At 43.2% G+C, this 18,296-nt stretch overlaps 2 protein-coding genes across 2 annotated transcripts in view; both read right to left on the bottom strand.

The window, feature by feature from the left end:
• Window positions 1–5,616: 5,616 nt before the first annotated feature.
• LOC121850052 (extensin-like) lies at window positions 5,617–9,990 on the bottom strand. The gene is made up of 5 exons (XM_042340072.1): window positions 9,968–9,990; window positions 8,690–8,771; window positions 7,895–8,155; window positions 7,408–7,559; window positions 5,617–5,838 (listed from the first exon to the last, which is right to left on the bottom strand). Exons 1-5 carry the CDS (start codon window positions 9,988–9,990, stop codon window positions 5,823–5,825), a joined length of 534 nt encoding a protein of 177 aa, XP_042196006.1. The 3' UTR covers window positions 5,617–5,822.
• Window positions 9,932–18,296, bottom strand: part of adam19b (ADAM metallopeptidase domain 19b) — a 57,420-nt gene continuing 49,055 nt past the window's right edge. Inside the window, exons 11-19 of the mRNA XM_042339960.1 lie at window positions 18,077–18,216; window positions 15,970–16,147; window positions 15,016–15,105; window positions 14,377–14,572; window positions 14,026–14,134; window positions 13,593–13,797; window positions 12,723–12,800; window positions 11,380–11,488; window positions 9,932–10,243 (exon numbers count right to left, since the gene is read on the bottom strand). Of these exons, the coding sequence (XP_042195894.1) occupies window positions 10,092–10,243; window positions 11,380–11,488; window positions 12,723–12,800; window positions 13,593–13,797; window positions 14,026–14,134; window positions 14,377–14,572; window positions 15,016–15,105; window positions 15,970–16,147; window positions 18,077–18,216 (1,257 nt within the window). The 3' untranslated portion in view covers window positions 9,932–10,091. The remainder of the gene's footprint in view (window positions 10,244–11,379; window positions 11,489–12,722; window positions 12,801–13,592; window positions 13,798–14,025; window positions 14,135–14,376; window positions 14,573–15,015; window positions 15,106–15,969; window positions 16,148–18,076; window positions 18,217–18,296) is intronic.

The following is an 18,296-nucleotide window of genomic DNA, read 5'->3' as shown; positions in this document are numbered from 1 at the left end:
ACCTGCCCGCTCCCTCCGTGCAGCGGGCTCCAGTCTGTTTTATGTCCCCCGCCTCTCCCGCCCAACCATTGGCGGGCGAGCCTTAAGCTACTCTGCCCCCACCCTCTGAAACTCCATCCCCCAGTCCCTCTGCCTCAACCCTCCCTTGCCTCCTTCGACTGTGCTTTCGACCTCCCTCCTTGCCCCTGTGCCCTCCACCCTCCCCAATCCCGACCCCCCCCCCAGCTCAGGTCTGAAACACTGACTTGACTGTACAGCACCTTGGGACATCCTCCCAACATGAAAGACTATGTAAATGTAACTCTGTTGTTGGTGCGATAGGGTTACAGAGTTTTGTGCAGGTGAGTATCCGGGCAGTGAATTAGGAGAGCCTCGGTCTTGTTGACATTCAACTGGAGAAAATTAGCTCTCATTCAGGACTTGATGTCTGACAGTACAACAGTGGTCCTGGAGTTGAGGGTGGAGGCAGAGTGATAGAGTTGGGTGTCATCTGCATACATGTGGAAGTTGACCCCATGTCTGCAGATGATGTCACCAAGAGGGAGCATATAAATACTGAAGAGATATTGGACAACCAAGCTATGAAGAGTTGTAGTATATGTAATGTAGACTTTTTAACAGTCAAATTACAAAGAATCTACAGCCTTCAGCCCAACCCGTCTATGCCGGTGTTGAAACTCCACAGAAATCTCCACCCATTCCTTACTCCCTCCATCCCTTCTACTCCCCTCTCCCTCAAGGTCTAGCTTCCCCTTCAGGCAGTGAGTTCCACAATCTCACTACCCTCTGGGTGAAATATTCACTTTCAGATCCCCTCGTCGCTGGCTTATTTTTGTCCACTAGTTATGAGTGAACCAGTGAATGGGGCAGAATGCTGAAGGTCGCCCTCCAACGGTGGTATGTATTGGACAAGAGACGTAAGGCAAGACAGGCTGCAATCGGGACAGTAGGATTACAGGTCACAGATGTAGGGTGCAAGGCCGTGGAGCGATTTGAAAGAAAAGATGAGATCTTGAATTTGATCTGCAAGGGGATGGGCAGCCAGTGGAATTAGTGGAAGATGAGAATGATGGACTCGTGGAACCTCGTGCAAGAGAGGACACAGACTAGAGTTCTAGGTGGTGTGCAGTTTGTGTGCGAGGGGCTGGGAGCTGGGTTTTGAGTAGTCAAACCTGGATGTGATGATGGTATGAACGACGGTTTTAGCAGACTAGAGGAGACGTCGTAGAGGTGGGCAATGTTGCGGAGGTGAGGAAAAGCCAAGCGTGAGAGCCTGGATGTGGGATTCGAAGGACTGGTGATGTTGATCAAACCACTGGTTTCTATCCTGTACCAGCTCCATGAGGTGGGGTGAGCATCCATAAGGTCAACATGGTCAGTGCCTAAGAATGAGAAGGCAGTGTTTGGATCCAAGCAGGAGAGCCTCAGTCTTGTTGTCATTTTTAATTATAGAAAGAACTCATCCAGGACTTGATGTCTCACAGGTCCTGAAATTGAGACAGAGAGATAGACAGCGAGATAGAGTTGGTTAGCATCCATGTCTATGTGAATGTGGACCCTATGTGGAAGTGGATGATGTCACCAAGTGGTAGCATACAGATGGTGAAAAGGAGAAGATAAATGATAGGTGAGAGTGAACCAGAAAGGGGCAGGGTCATAAGGATGGAGTAGGGAGGAGAGATGGTGGTGAAGGATGGAGTGATCAATCATGACGAGAGGCCAGAGAGAATAAGGAGGAAAAAGTTGTCTTAATACAGTCAAACACCTACAAAGTGAATAACTAATACTTAATCAATCTGGGGGATTGTTGGCCAGGTCACTGGGAGGAACTCCTTTCAAATGGTGACATCAGATCTTTAATGTTCATCTGGACCGGCAGTTGAGTCCTTGGTTTAATATCTCATCTAAAAGATGGCACCTCTGACAATGAGGCACTCTCCCATTACAGTGTCAGCCAGGACGATGGACTGAAAGTCCCAATGTGGGGCTTGAATCCACAATGTCTAACTCAAGCTGTCACAGAACAATGACATTAACCATTGAGGACAAAAGGATAGATAGCATATTACTTGGTGCAGTATCATTTTTATTAACTTAATAAATAATGTAAACTCGAAGGCACAATTCATGGCATTTTTCAAGTACTAGGTTACCCAGTTACATACAGCAAGTTTACCCAGTTATATACAATAAGTTTACCCAGGTTCATACAGTAAATATACCCAGTTAAATACAATACATACATTCCACAGTTGCAAACACATTGTTTAAAAAATAGCTAAATAATTTTGCTCTGCACCATCAAAACCAGTAAAGGATTCTGTTTTGATTTAATTAATTTCTAGTGAATTCTAGGGGTCCTTTCATCTGACACATACTCTGGAATCTAGTTTGCTAGATTCGCAAAATAATTTGTTTTAAGTGGATCCTACAGGTGCCCAGATGTGTCTCAGGCTGACCCGACGGATTTATGCTCAGACTCCGATCACCAAGCAGATTCCAGGAACCTCCTCCTTTGACCCCAATCCAGTGTTGCGGGAGTTAAAACTAAAATTGCCTTTGAGCACAATTGGCAGGTGACACATTCAGGTACCCGCAGGATATACTACTTCCAAATACTTTTGTGAATATGTCAAATTAGACCGCACTGTTCTAAAAGTCTCAATAGGTCAAAGGGTTTCAATTAAAAGACAGCTCAGAAAAGAAGACTGGGAGATTTCTTTTTACGATCTTATTCCAAGATACCTTCGATAAAGATTTCTTGCATTTTCTCAGACAGGGTAGCAAAGTGAAGTATCTGAGCTGCCTAGCTAGGTCTATCTTAAGGCCATCGCTTCAAGTGATATATCCTAATTTCATCAAAGGTCAACACAGGCTCAGTTTTGAACCTGACACCTAAAACAAAATGGATAGGAATTCCGTCAACCAATTTAACTTCAACCTAGTAAATGACTTTAAATTTAAGATCATCAGCAAAAACAACAAAGGGATGGATAGGTTAGATTTTTTTAAAACATGATTTTACAACTTTCCCTATCAAATGGTGGTTGAAGCATAATTTATAATGCATAATAGCTTTTAAAAGAATGGGATGAATATTCGAAAAAAAAATTGTATTGGAAAAAGTCAAAAGGGGACAACATGGATAGCTCTTTCAGGAGCACTTGCACAGGCAAGATAGGGCAAATGGTCACCCTCTGTGCTATAAAGTACTATGGCTCTATGAGTTCATCTCGGAGACTCATCATTGAGAATTCCAGTGCAGTAACTCGGTTTATACATTACAATATTTACATAACGGCAGCAAAACATTTTTTTAATGAATGAGTGAGTTCTTATCAATGAACCGCATCAATTGCCATTCACAAATACTGAAGAATTTGCAAAATGCTACAACATACACAATATAAGAACTCAAAGCTAGCTGCGCAAAAGAGAAATACAGATTAAATATACTGAGGCAAATGCTCCCTTGAGTGCAAATTCCATTCAACTGAGAAAGGTTTTTTTTTCAATTGAAAGCTGCTATTTGATGGTACAATGTGATCCCATAACTGAAGTCTGAAAAATTACAACATAATGGGAGTCGGGTCTAATCTTCCGTATTTCTTAATAGATTTCAAAGTAAGAAATGTGAATTATCAAATTTCTAAAATATTAAGTGTGCTGAAGAAAGCATTCATAACGCACTCAACGTTTGGAAATTTGAGAACACATTTCTGTTAAGAAATACTTCAAATTAAAGACTTAAGATTTCCTGTAATCAGTGGGCTCATAACATGGCCCAGGAGACATTTGTGGTCCACCTTCCCTTGATTTCTGACCTTCAGTAGACATGCTACTCCAGGTATCTCCTGAGGTGTAACTTTCTAGACCTGAGGTTCAGCACGGTTCCTTCTCTGCTGTGAAGGGGAATTCGAAGAGACCATCTTAACCTAGGATCCATACAGCAAGTCAAAGTGCCTTATTATACTAATAAGACCTGTCTCTTTAATGCGACCGTGGGTGAAAAGTGCGACATTCAATGTAATCATCATCACAGATTAAATTATCACATTGTCAGAAAATACACTACTGTCAATGGCTCAGTCGATGAGTAGCTGCCCCACCCCGACATCATTAAATGGCGGTGGCAATTGTACATACTGTGACATGGACTGCAATATTTCAGCACCATGTTGCAGAGTATTGGCTTAACTCTGAATAATAATTATCCCATTGAATCTCATCTTTTTCACCCCTTTAGCTCGTGTAACTCTCTCCCCGGGGAGAAATGACCAACTACAACTTACAGCGGGAATGACATCAGAAGTTTACCAAGTGAGACACTGAGATCATAGCCCCAAGTAGTCCGCTCTGAGATGCTGAGAGTTGTTGCGTTCAAGAGTGGTCTTCGATGAGATACTGCTTGGAATCGCTGTCCTCGGCAACAAGTAACAATGGTTCAGTCCTTCGATGGCTCAGGTGGTAATGGCACTACCCAGTGTGCAACTGAGCCACATGGTCTCTTGCAAATAATAATAATTCTTGCATTTGTTATATATAGCACCTTATCACATCTTTGAGACGTCTCAAAGCGCTTCACAGAATACACTGTAAATTGAATTGACTGTATATTTTGTGAGCAAAAAACGGCAGCCAATTGGGCACAGCAGTGTCCCATAAACAACTGGATTGAGTGACCAAATTTTTTAAAAAATTATTTTTAAGGGATTATAATTCCCAGAAAAGCGATCTGCCAATTGACTAACAAACAGGTTCCTACTTACTGCTAGGTAAACAGAGCCGTTTAGAGTAAGGAAACTTGCCTAACATTACGCCCTTCCTAGAAATCAAACCCAAGTCCTCTCGCTTGTGAGGCGAGTGTTTTAACCACGAAGCTACAGGACTCCACAAATGCTGCATTGTCTTGATGACAGATCCAAGTAATTCAGTACTTGTAAACAATACTTCTAAAAGTGCATGGAGAGGGAAGTTAGTGCTGTGGATGACATAGGTCTGTCTTCTGGAACCTGTAACTTACACTGCAGAATTTTGGAAAATTATTTTTAATTTTGGAAAATTCAATTTTAATTTGCAAAATGACTTTTTAGGAGATGCAGATAACCAGCTTCTAAATTTGGAACAAATTTAAGAATTGTCCCCAAATTTTGCCTGATCCTAAATGTGAAGATAATGTTTCTGAGGCCAAGACCATGAGCAATTCCACGCTGGTCTTTTGAAACCAAACTGGGAGGGTGAAATTCTCTGCTTGTTGGTTTTAAGAGTTCAGTGTGAAATAAGTATGAGCTGTATTAACCCAAGTCCAAGTGAATGTGAGGGGGGCACAGGTACAGTTAACTCTTCTGAAGTTGAGGCGTGAGGACTGTAGAGAGAACTACTTTACTCTTGTGTACCAGACCTGAGAATACTTGATGCTGACACTTGGTGCCTGAAAGGGAAAATTGTTCCATTCTCTAGCACCAACATCCCTCACTTTGATGAGCACAAAATTCACAAACAAAATTGCATTCCGAGGAGAATACAAATACAAACACAGGCCCCAGCGTTCAAGAATTCAATGAACTTATGGTGAAAATATTCACTCACAAGAATTACTTGAGGCCCAATGCTCCACAATAAAAAGCTGTTACATGCTGTAAAATGGTTCCTCTACATTTAGTGGCATTGAATTTAGCATCACACCGATTATTGCGTTAACCCTGATAGTGACAGATTATGAGATAGCTGCTGGAGGCCCAGTTAGTGCAAATGGTGCTTGAGAAGTTCCAGTGAAATCCCAATGAGCAGAGTTTCCCAAATCCTTCTTCTCCCAGTGCACACTAGGAATGGTCCCTTCTGTAAAAAAAAAGAACTAGCATTTATATAGTACCTTATCGTGTGTTCCAGTTTTTATGGCAAGATGTTGTCACTGTGTCTTTGTAGGCCACTGATGCAGCCATGAGTTGAAGGACCAATTAATCTGGAGAATTGTTGGCTAGGGCAATAAAGCAACTCCCTTCTCTTTTCCAATAGTGCCAAGGGATCTTTAATATCCACTTAAGCAGGCAGTCTGAGCCTCTGTTTAATATCTCATCTGAAGGATGTCAACTTAAAACAATGCAGCACTGCCCCACAGAATTGCACTGAAGTGTCATCCTAGACTCTGAGTTCAACTTCCAGACTTGGGGTTGAACCTGCAACTTTCTGACCAACAGGCAAGAGTGCTTGAAATTGAGGCAAGAGGACACAAAACATATCAAATGGAAGGAAAGCAGATATTATTTACGTTATTTGCAAATGGCGACAGAAAATCTGCTTCCAATTTTAAATTGGACAAGATTTCTTGTTTTCTCAGAGTTTCTGCCTTCCTTCAATATTCTTCTCTCCAGAATTCACTGACTCCTGCTAGAGAACAGAATGTCCACTGCCTGTTCTCTGGTGTCTCATCCAATTGCTCCAGAAGCAAGAGTGCTATCAATAGAGTCAGACTGACATCTATTACAGAAATCATGTTGCGGAGGCAATATAAAAGAGGCATCTTTACATCTCTACTGATAGGTAGTGATAAATCTAATTGAAATGCGACTGCACATTGTTTTGACTATGGTTCACCATGATGTTTGTTTCACTTTAAAAGCTTTCAGTTGGACAGGCCTTCTAACCAGTTACTATTACAGCACACCCAATGCTTGTCCTTGCAAGCAACAAGGATGCCGCTTCCTTATAGCTTCATTCACAGGAATCTGATGCACACCCACCCCTCTTAAGCTGCATAACCGATGTCTGGTCCACCTTCAACAGTGTAAAGGTAGTTTACCTATTGTAATGCAAGAATCAGACGCCTCGAAGGAGATATGGGTTCAAGGGTAGGATTGATATGCCTCACAGAGATATGCAAATTGTGGTTCAAAACAGGAGTGAAGTGAAGGAGTCAGCAAGTCCACAAGGACAAAGGAGCCCTTTTTTAATCCCATCCTTTCAGAATACCATCTCTGTCATCATTCCATTACAGCACAGAGTTGTTTCTGAAATGATTACCCTCTGTGTAAAGAATTACTTCCCAGGATTTGTTCTAAATTCGCTGTGCGGTTCACAACCTTGACCCTGTGCCTCCGATTTACCAAGGCAACAACTAGTCCTCTGCCTTTTATTTATCTGCCAAGCTCATGTATCTATAGCCATATGATCCTGATTTCTGTGGTGTACATTCCTAATTGGCTACTTCGGAGTTTATTGTGATTGTGACATTCACAGTTGCTCTCCATGGTACAGACACTGATCAGTAATTTTACATGTATCTACTAGATAATAATAATAATCCTTGCATTTGATATAGGGCCTTAGCACGTCTTCGAGATGTATCAAAGCTCTTCACAGAATATACTGGGACAAATAGTGCGTAGGGTAAGATTTAGGCATACTTACTTGAATGGGTTGGTTTCAGAATTAATTCTGTTCTCCAGTTGTTTCTGTGCAGTAGGTGGCAACAGAGCTTTCTTACTTGTCAGCATCCTGGGTTTAGGAGCAGGGCTATTATTAAGCGGGTCTTTTGGGGGCACCTTTGGCCTCTGCAAGCCCTTCAACCAAAAAGAAACAAATCATTCATTCCTTTTTGACGTCAAAACGTCTTAAGTGATGCATAGCTGATTATTCTATTACAGTATCCAAGGATTTAGTCGTTTTGAGAAATAGAGCCCTGGCAGTATAGTTAGTCACAGGGATTTCTAACAAGGTTGGCTTCTCTGAAATCTGGAAATTAGAGTGAAAATTGTGCTGGGATAATTGGGAATATTAAAGGGCATGGGGAGTGAGCAGGAAAAGATTAAACTATGTGTCTCATGTGGAGAAAAGCACCAGGACAGGCTTGGGCTAAATGTTTGGCTTCCGTGCTTTGACACTATATGATTCACACCTTTGGAGTCCTCGGGATTGGGTCCACTGGCAGCGGTCTGTTTGGAGGGGCTGGTTTGGTTGGTTTACTGGCAGAATTTCTCAGTGGTGGTGGAGGCCGTTGCCCTGGTGTGGCAGGACTGGGCACCCTGCTGTTCTGGTGACTATTAAGGGCTGGCGAGGTAGGTTTAAGAGCTGGCAGTATTAGGACAGGTTGTGGAGAATATACAGGATAAGGTAGTCGTGGCTTCGGTGGCAATGCAGGGCTGTGCCGTGGTCCAGTCTGAAACACAAAAACTAAGGGTAAATAATCACTTTAATTTTTGGTTTCTTCCCTCTTCTAATTTTCTCTGATCTGGTAGGTGCTGGATCACCAGAGGCACCAGACTCCACCTAATATTTGCCCAAGTGGCCATTCTTCCCATTGAGCTTTAACAATTGTATGCATTATGTACTACTGTATGTGTAACTGCAAATGCATTATGTGCAATGTGTAAACCATGTGTCAATGCAGCCTTACGGGAAACCCATATATGTACAGAGGGAATTACAGGTGCCCTTTATTATTTCATTAATTAAACAATCAATGGAAAGGAAAATAACCAGAATCCTAATAATCCTTGCATTTGGTACACTACCTTTCACATTAGGAGGCATTCCCAAAGCACTACACAGGATAAATTGTAAAGTGGAGTGACTGTGTTCTTGTGGGCATGTGCAGCCGCTAATTTTGCACAAGGCTTCTGATGTACAGGAGCAGTTCTGACTTTCTCAAAACTTTGTTTCTCTCTAAAGATTATTTCTCTCGAAGTCTAACCTTTGCAACGTCGTCCTTGTTCTTGATTTGGAAGGTTGGGTTTGAATGACCGTTGTTAATTTTCTGATCCAGGTTATTACGACTGGGAATGAAAAAGGCCGAGAAATGTCATTATGAATGGATATCAGAGAAGTTATAATAATAATAAAATAATAATCCTTATTACAGCACCTTTCATATTAGGAGGATAGCTCTAAACACTTTACAGGATTTACGGTAAAGTGTAGTGACTGCATTTTGTAGGCAAATGTGGCAACTAATTCGCTTAGAGGAACCTCTCACAATAGCCAAGAAGTGAATGAGTAATTTTATCTATTGTTTTGTTCACCAGGACCTTGGGAAGAAATGCAGTTCTCTTATTGAATACTTATTTAATTTGCACCTGAGCAGGCAGACAGGATCTTAGTTTAACAACTCATCTGAAGGACAGTACCTCCAACAATGCAGCATACCCCCAGCAATGTTCAGTGCATTTCGTGAACAGATTGGAGTAGCTCTCAAAGTGAGAACACTTTTACCAATCAATAATTTCAGTACATTAAAACAAAAAATACTTCATCTACTGGTGACTATACTTTCTACCCCACATCTGCGCCATAACCTACTCTGCCTTCCCCCACCTCCCCCACGTTGCCCAGCTCCGGCACTGTTTCACACCATAGCCTGCCAAAAACCCCATACACGCTTTCATTACATCAAGGCTTGACTATGCAAACTCATTGCTTATCGGCCTCCCCAACTCCTCCCTCCACAGGCTGCAGATCATTCAGAACTCTGCAGCCCATGTCCTCTCCCGCACTAGGCTCCACGAACCCTGTCACCCCCATCCTTGCCCAACTCCCTGGTCCTCACCTTCAAAGCCCTCCACTGTCTTGCTCCTCACTACCTCTGCGACCTCCTAACCCCCTATCAACCTGACCGCTCCCTTCACTTAGCCGTCTCCGACCTGCTTCACATTCCCCTCCTTGCTCGCCCCACTATTGGCGGGCGGGCCTTCCGCCACTCTGCCCCCATCCCCTGGAACTCCACAGTCCCTTTGCCTCGCCCCCTCCCTTGACACCATCTTAAGACCCATCTCAAGACCCTCTTTTTTGACCGTGCTTTCGATCTCTTTGCTTCAACCCCCGGCCCTCCACCCTCCAACCCCCAGCTCGGGTCCGTAGCTCTGTCTGTCCAGTGCCTTGGGATGTCCTCCCGACTTGAAAGGCGCTTTACAAATGTAATTTTGTTTGTTGTTGTTAATCACATGCCAATCATTACAAATAACCATGTTTCTACCTCTTTAACCAGGCATTCGGCATATCAACTGTTCCCATTATTAAGCACTTTGAAACCTTCTCAAGTGTAAATGATGCTGTATGAATTCAAGTTATTGTAAAAGATATAATTAATTTAATCTGAACTACCAGAACTGTTTGTCTTCTGGCTCTGGGTTCCGGTCACCCTTCTGGCAGATTTCGTCTCTCCGCTTGTAGCAGTAGAAGAGATAAATCCCGATTCCACACAATAACAGCAGGATTGGTACCAGGATTCCTGCCACTATCGCTCCACTGTCTGAAAGACAGAAATAAAGACTTATTCCATTTCTTCACTCTGAAATCTCCTGATATTTTATCTTGTGATACTGTGGGTCAAACACTACTTAACATTCACTTAAACATAAAGAGCAAATCTAAAGCATATTTTTAAATATACATTGGGATCCATTATATGGGTTGTGTATGCCTTGTGTAAACCATTAGGAAATAACATTATGGGATATAGTACATAGATAGTTTGGGATATATGTGCATGCGAGCGCAAGGAAGGTGGAAGGCTAACTAGATGGATCTTGGTCAGTTTCTCGCCTAGCATTTCTTATGTCTTACACCTATTTTTATAGCATCCTTCACACAGCATCTCAGGGCCCTTAATGACGGAGCTTGACGCTGAGCAGGGGAGGAAGTAAAGGTGACTGTAAGCACAGCCAAAGCGGAAGGTCTTCAGGTACGATCTGAAGGTGGGCAAATGTGTCAAGGAGGAGGGAGTGAGGCAGTGAGTTATTCCAGAACAAGGCTGACAAAATAAAGCTTTATTTCACCATTTTAGGACAGTTTGCATCTCACCTCACCCAAAAGACAGCACACCTAACAAAGCTGTGTTCCACCTGCACTGGAACCCTAGATTATGAGTTTAAGTTCCACAGTGCAACTTGAACAACAACAGTTTGCATTTATATAGCGTCCTTCACACAGGGTAGTGTCCTGCAGCACTTGACGGTGGCGGAGGCTGACCAGGAACCAGTGGGAGGGAGGGAGGAGGTGACCATAACACGATCAAAAAGGAAGCTCTTTAGGTGGGATTTGAAAGTGGGGAGGTAGGGGCAAGGCAGAGGGAATAGGGGAGAGAGTTCAAGAGCTTCGGGGCGAAGTGGTTGATAGCACGGCCACCGATGGTGGAGCGGAGGGGACGAGGGACGAACAGGAGGCCGGAGCCAGCCGAGCGGAGGCAGCGGGGGGTGGAGTGGCGGATAAGCAAATCGGAGAGGTAGGGAGGTGCGAGGACATGAAGGGATTTGAAAACGAGTGAAGCCATGATCTTGGACGCAAAGATGAAAGTGCTGCGAACTGAAACAAGCAGATACCTGGCAAGACAACAAAGGTAGAGAGGTATTAATTTAGGATTCTGTGAGGAGAGCAATGTCCACTCACTGTCAGGCAATGGCGTTCCACTGTCTATGCTGCCGCCGTGTCCTGGTTTATTGCAGAAAGGAGGAGCCCAGCCAGATTCACAGTGACAATTGTGGTTGTTATTACAAATCTAAAGCAAGAAATAAAAGGTGGAAATAAACCTGAGAGTAACAGTGAACATCATCTGCTTCCTCTTTCGAAATAACTTATGTCCAGTAACAACAGTTAGAAAGTCTGAGTTCTCCATTAAGGTAGTTGATATCCATTGGCCTCAATGCTCCTGGGCAAGTGAGGGGAGAGAATAAATCAGTCAACTCTTCTGCTCAGATTATTGGCCAGCATACAGACAGATGGAGCAATTCCCTTTTCAAATAGTTTCATAGGATCTTTAAAATCAATGTAAATGGGCAGATGAGACCTTTGCCACCATCCTCCTCGCATCCCACTGTGTGGCCTATTGATCAAGATGGTGAGTGCGCAGTGCACAAGATCCCCAGATGAGTCTAACAAATATATAGTCAATTCACTTTACAGTGTGTTCTGTGAAGCGCTTTGGGACGTCCTCCCAACGTGAAAAGTGCTATATCAAATGCAAGGATTATATTTTTTATTATTAACAGCACAATATCAACTGCAAACAGAAGCACTGCAATTCTATTGTAAACGCCTGGAATAGACACACCAAGTCGATCCCTCTTAAACATCCAATTCATCATTGATGTATTTATAGAATGCAATGGGTAATAGTGGATAGCCTTTTGAGAGGCTTAAGATCCATGAATCTCCCATCAACCTTTACATAGATCTTGGAACTCGAGGACACATCGCTGATAAAATCCAACTTTTAGCCACAAAGATTCCAACTTCTTCATTGAGGCACTAGGTCCAAAGCCTTACAGAAATCAATGAATACAATTTAGGTTGGTTTCCCCGGGCTTTGTGACATTTTGTGATTACATAATAATAATAATCCTTGCATTTGATATAGTGCTTTTTCACTTCTTCTAGACGTCTCAAAGCACTTCACAGAATATGCTGTAAAGTGAATTGACTGTATATTTGTGGGAGAAACAAGGCAGCCAATTGCGCAGAGCAGTGTCCCACAAACAATCGTGAATTGAAAATGACCAATTTATTATTGTTTTGTTTTGGAGGGATTATTATTAGGTGTGTGGAGTAAGGAAACTTGCCCAAGGTTTCGCCCTCTGCCTGGAATTGAACCCAGGTGTCTCACTTGCAAGGTGAGCGCTCTAACTACTGAGCTACAGGACTATATAAAGCCATAATCTGTCCCGTACACTCCTCGCGAGCAAAGTATCCATAGAAGATGGAAGTTATGGAAGGTCTTTGTTGACTGCACCTACCCCATGGTTGTGGCACTTTGCAACACATTCATCTGCAGCCAGGAAAGAAGCATTCTGGCACTGTCCTTCGAAACAGATCTGGTAAAAACAAACAAGAGATCTCACTTTTTTTTGTATGAACGAAACGCAGCAGCCTATTCTGCACAGCAGTAGCCCACAAACAGTGATGATTGAGTGACCAAACTATTAATTTTTTTGAAGGAATTATTACCGCTGGGATAGCGATCCGCCAATCGACTAACAACCGGGTTCGTATTTACTGCTAGGTAAACAGAGGCGTGTGGAGTAAGGAAAACTTACCCCATGATTTCCCCTGCCTGAGAAAGCCAGCAATTTCCTCACTCCCCCTCCCGCACCCTGGTTGTATACAAGTGGAATATGAGGGTGAAAAATGCAACATTCAACACAATTAATTCTTACATCACTGAAAATTACAATGCAAACTTGTCATTAACTATAAACAGGTTTCACAGTGAACCCCCAACCTCTAGCTCAACTGTTGGCCCCGAAGATCTACACGCTCCATTTGTTGTTCCCTATTAGTGGCAATTTAGTACAGCTAAAAATAAGTTCCCGGCATAGCTCCCATGAAGGAGAGCTGAACGCTGGCTCTGGGCCGAGAAAAAGCACCAATCAGGACCACTATGGCTCAGTGCAAACCCAAATGGTGGTGAAAAATGTCCTAAAAATGACCTTGAACCAAACCATTGTATTGGAGGAGGGGATTTTCACTCCTAAACCTGTAGTTAGTTAAAATCAACTTTGGATCGCACTTTTAAGCAATTGTTTTCACTGGCAATAATTATGATGTTGAACGTTGCATTTTTGCCCCCCCCCCCACAACAAAGAATTATTTAAGCCACAACCTACATCCTTGTTGCCACACTTTGTTCCAGTCATCACCAGCCCTGGGTCCAACATATCGCCCTCTAGCTCAGGGGTCTTGTATACGTGGGTACCACGGCATTGCACCTTCTTTGTATCCAGCGTTATTGTAGTATCTATTGCGACTGCATTGGCATCCAGAGGCTTTTGGGCCCAACTCTGGCACTGTATTTTCCCACACTTAGCATTCCTTTAAGAAAGTGTAAAAAAAATAATAATAATCCTGGCATTTGCCAAAACCACCATGCACGTCAGAAGGTGGTCTCAAAGCTCTTCACGGGATATATCATGAAGTGTAGTGACCGTGTATTTTGTAGGCGACTACGATAGTCAATTTGTGCATGTCCCACAAATGTGAAGCGAATAACCGATTGTATCCGGGTGGATTATTGTGCATTGTTCAAAGGGAGAGTCTTACCTGGTTTCACACTTGCGGTAATTGCCCTGGTTATCTTTGCCGCAGTTACCGTACGAGTCCCCAGCAGCGTTCACCCTTTCAAAGCAGATTTGAGGAGCGGTACGGGCCCCTGAGACAGAGCGGAAAACGACACGTCTTTGACACGGTTAAAGGGACACAGATGCACACAATCCATTGGGGGAGGTATTTCTTACAACGCTTTCACCCTATTCATCTGAAATCCTAAAACGCAGCGCGGAGGGAGCTGAAGAGAGTGGGGGAAAGATGACCAAAAGCGCGCTCAAAGATTTTTGGGCAGACGAAGAACGCATGATCTAACACAGCTTAACAGGGATTTCTGTTTGTCCTTACCAGATCCCCAGAGGAGCATACACTGATTTTTGTACGTCAAGCACATCCCGTTGTAACAGTAGGCCTCTCCTCTCTCACAGCTGGCACCGTCCATTTGGTAAAAATTAGCTGGACAAAACTCTGAGTTACCACTGCAATACTCTGGGAGATCACATGGTCCTGCCGACTTCCTACACTCTGTACCAGGCATCCTTAACTGTTCAAGAGAAAATTCAAACATATATAAGTGTTTTCTTTCTCCCTCCCTTCTGCTCTTTGCTAGATAAACTACTAAGCCTTGAAAAGACATTTCACAGATGAGTAATTATAGAAGGTGCTATATGGGATAGAGAAAGTAAACCCAGAACAATACTTTCAGATACACCAAAGTACCAGGACAAGAGAGCACAGATTCGGGGTTTATCCAGTAAATTTAGGACAGATACCAATATTTCTTTACACAGATTGTACCTCCAACAACCAACAAAGGGAGGTCTTTTCCCCATCAGATTGGGCTGGCTTGAAAGCCATGCGAGTCAGTGTGTCAATTCTCTCTATCCTTTCATGGGCTCCCTCCAGCAGGTGTGTTTTAAACAGTATTATTTCTGGAGTTATATGAATGCTCTTTAGAAAGTATTTTAAATGATGAAAGGTTCTGACCTTGCACTTGTCACAACAGACACCGTGAGCACATTCCGCTTTCGCCTTTAGCTTGCAGTTGTTGGGGTTACAGCAAGGGTTAACGCATTCCTGGAAAAAAGGAGGAATAAACCTTTTAAACCACTATAAGCAGTAGGAGGCCACTCAGCTTGCCATGCCTGCTTGTCAGTTCATGGCTTATTTTCTAATTCCATTTTCCCACCTGGCCTAATATCTTTGCTTCCCAGGTAACCTAAATGCAAGCTTAAAAAAAAGACTAGCTTGTGGAGCCTGCCATTTCTCTGGAACTAACAGCAGTCTGAGAGGTGGGATTAATTTAGCCCCTTGACCCACTCAGCCCACAGTCCAGACAAAACCTACCTTGTTATATACTTCACCCAGTCACTCTATCCCCTGAAGGCAATTTCTGCGTAGAACCTCCCCGAACCCCAAATTAATCAATCAGAAATTACAGAATGTTATAATATTTATCTGCATTGATAAGCGGCTTTTATGTAAAATAAATATCTCAAAGTGCTTTACAAAATCTAATTGATTACAAATGAAAGGGGCTGTTGTGCAGGCAATAATGTAGGCAAATACAGAAGCTAAGATTAATTTCAATGAGGGCAGAATACAGTAGTCTGGGGGTAAATCATGAATTGTGGGATGGGAGAAGGGGGAGTGAAATCTAAATGTTATATTTACAAGAGGACTAGTGACACCAGCCAGTACATCACCTTTTGAAGTGTTCCCCAGTGGTATTCAAATGCTGGGATCTGTATTGCAATAATTTCAAAGGTCAGCTCAATAGATCACACACGTGGCATTATTTGCACAAAGTCAAAGGGGATGATGATTTTTCATCAGTCATCAATTTAGCCATTGTCACCCTGTCCTACTACGTGATAATTATCATAAGTCCCAACACTCATAGTGCATTCATTCCATCATAGACTCAAGGAGACAATGTACCTCCACTTCCCCACAGTCGCACTCCTCTCCTTCCTCTACATAGCCATTTCCACACCTCTGTCCTCCGTACAATGTTTTTGTGTCAGGCATATTGAAGAGACACATCCCTCCTCCATTGTGTAAGTATTTCTGAAGCTCTTTCTCATTGCACTTGTTAAATACTTTAGGAAATGGATGGCTGTGGAGTAAAATATTCATTGTCAAAATTCAATAAGCAGTTTAGAATGGAGCAGCAAAGAGACACATGCATGTGTGTCAACCGGATTGGTCTGGCTCTGATGTCCCGATCAATGCCTTGCTAATATTTTTTAACCTTTGCTCAAAGAGAAAGGGCACTTGAGCCAAAGCACGGGAGAGATGGAATTTTAATTTGGAAGAAACTTCTTATTAAGAACTGCGGAAACCAAGCTCCCAATAATGACTGAACTCGGGTCTGAAATGCTGTACTCCTTGGGACATTCTCCTGATGTGAAAGGCGCTATACAAATGTAATCTTGTTGTTGTTGTTGTTGTTGAAGTAAGAGTTTTCCATAATCTTAAGACAAAATGATTTTACAGGGTAAGACTAGGAGGAATTTCAGCCACAGGTATTTCACTGAAGGGTTTTGGCAGTAAACTGTTGACATTTAAAATGAGAAGAAAATAGAGTTGATATTTGCCTTGGACTGGTTATGAAAATTGACTTTTGATTACGTGGACATCTTAACGTCATTGGAAAATTTCATCCCACACGTTTTCCGAAATGATACTTGTGGTGTAAATGTACCTCCATGGCAACAGAGACAGGGACCTGTCTGAAGTTTAAAGATGAAAGGCACATGACTCGATCTAATTACAAGCAGTCTTCACCCGCCCCTACCCTTTGGAACACCATCCCACAGTCCCTTCGCCTCGCTCCCTCCCTTACCTCCTTCAAGGCACGTCACAAGACCCTCCTCTTTGACCATGCCTTCAGTCTCCCTCCTACACTCCCTGCCCTCCACCCTCCCTTACCCCAAACCCCCCACCCATCCCTGTTCAGGTCCAAATTCCACTGTCCAGCGCCTTGGGACATCCTCCCGATGTGAAAGGCGCTATATAAATTTAATTTTACATTATAATTTTGTACTGTATTCTGCTAATTCAAAAATGAAATACTGGGTAACTAATCAAACACCCCAGGAAATAAAATGTTGATTCATTTTGGAGCAATAAGATTACATTCAATAAAACACTTCTTAAAAAATAGAAATTATGATCATTGGGTCCCAGGTTCCATTTGGAGCCATCAAGACAGATGGGGGGCCAAAGCTGTATTCTCTACATGGCTTTTCTACGCAGGAGAGTTAAAAAGGCTTTAGAATCTTAATTTGCAGGACTTGATGTTGGTAATTCTAGGGTTGATGAACTTTGGAGCATTGTTTCACAGTTCACTCACAACTGTTTCTGTGTCTTTTGTTTTCTTAATGGATAATGGATTTGGGATCAATGCTGTCCTTCACCCCTTTCACCCTACCTACCTGCCCGTACCCTCCGTTCCTCTGGCTCCGGTCTACTCCACGTCCCTCGCCCCAATCGCCCTACCATCGGTGGTCGGGCCTTCAGCCTCTCAGCCCCCAGGCTCTGGAACTCCATCCCCCAGTGCCTTCGCCGCCTCCTCCCTCCTCCTTCAAGGCCGGTCTCAAAACCTTTCTCTTTGACCGTGCCTTCAGCTCCCCTCTCGACTCTCTTCCCCCTCCTCGCTCCCTCCCTTCCCTCCCCCTCACCCTGACCATTTCCCCCCTGCTCGGGTCATGACCCAACTGTGCAGCGCCTTGGGACGTCCTCCTGACGTGAAAGGCGCTTTATAAATGGAATCTTGTTGTTGTTGTTGTTGTTGTTCAAGACAAAGCTCTCTATGTACATCACGAGACATGACTATGCCAAGCTGTACATAATTGGTGAAATGTGCACTGATATTATTCAAATTAAATTGTGTGTGTGTGCGTATCTGTGAAATGATGTGTGGATATGAGTGATAGTGTGTGTTGTGTGTGAACAAGTGTGTGTCTATGGGAGAAAGAGTGAAAGCGTGTAACACACTGGTATGAATCGTGTGAGTGTGAAATTTCTGAAGCTGGCAGCTCACCCAGTGGCTGCAGCCATTATACATCCTCCATCCTCTGGGGAAGCCTTACAGCAGCCTTTGGAGTCGTGGCTCATCCCAAAATTGTGCCCCATCTCGTGAGCCATGGTGGCAGCCACCCCGATGGCACTGTCAGAGTGGTCCTATAAGAGGAAAGACAATTACTGAGGCTTCGTGATAAACGAGCGGTGGAAATGTATTTATTCAACATGGGATATTTATC

The sequence above is a fragment of the Callorhinchus milii genome, unplaced genomic scaffold (assembly GCF_018977255.1).
Source record: "Callorhinchus milii isolate IMCB2004 unplaced genomic scaffold, IMCB_Cmil_1.0 Scaffold13, whole genome shotgun sequence".
Classification (NCBI taxonomy): domain Eukaryota; kingdom Metazoa; phylum Chordata; class Chondrichthyes; order Chimaeriformes; family Callorhinchidae; genus Callorhinchus; species Callorhinchus milii.
This window is presented reverse-complemented; position numbering and strand designations above follow the sequence as displayed.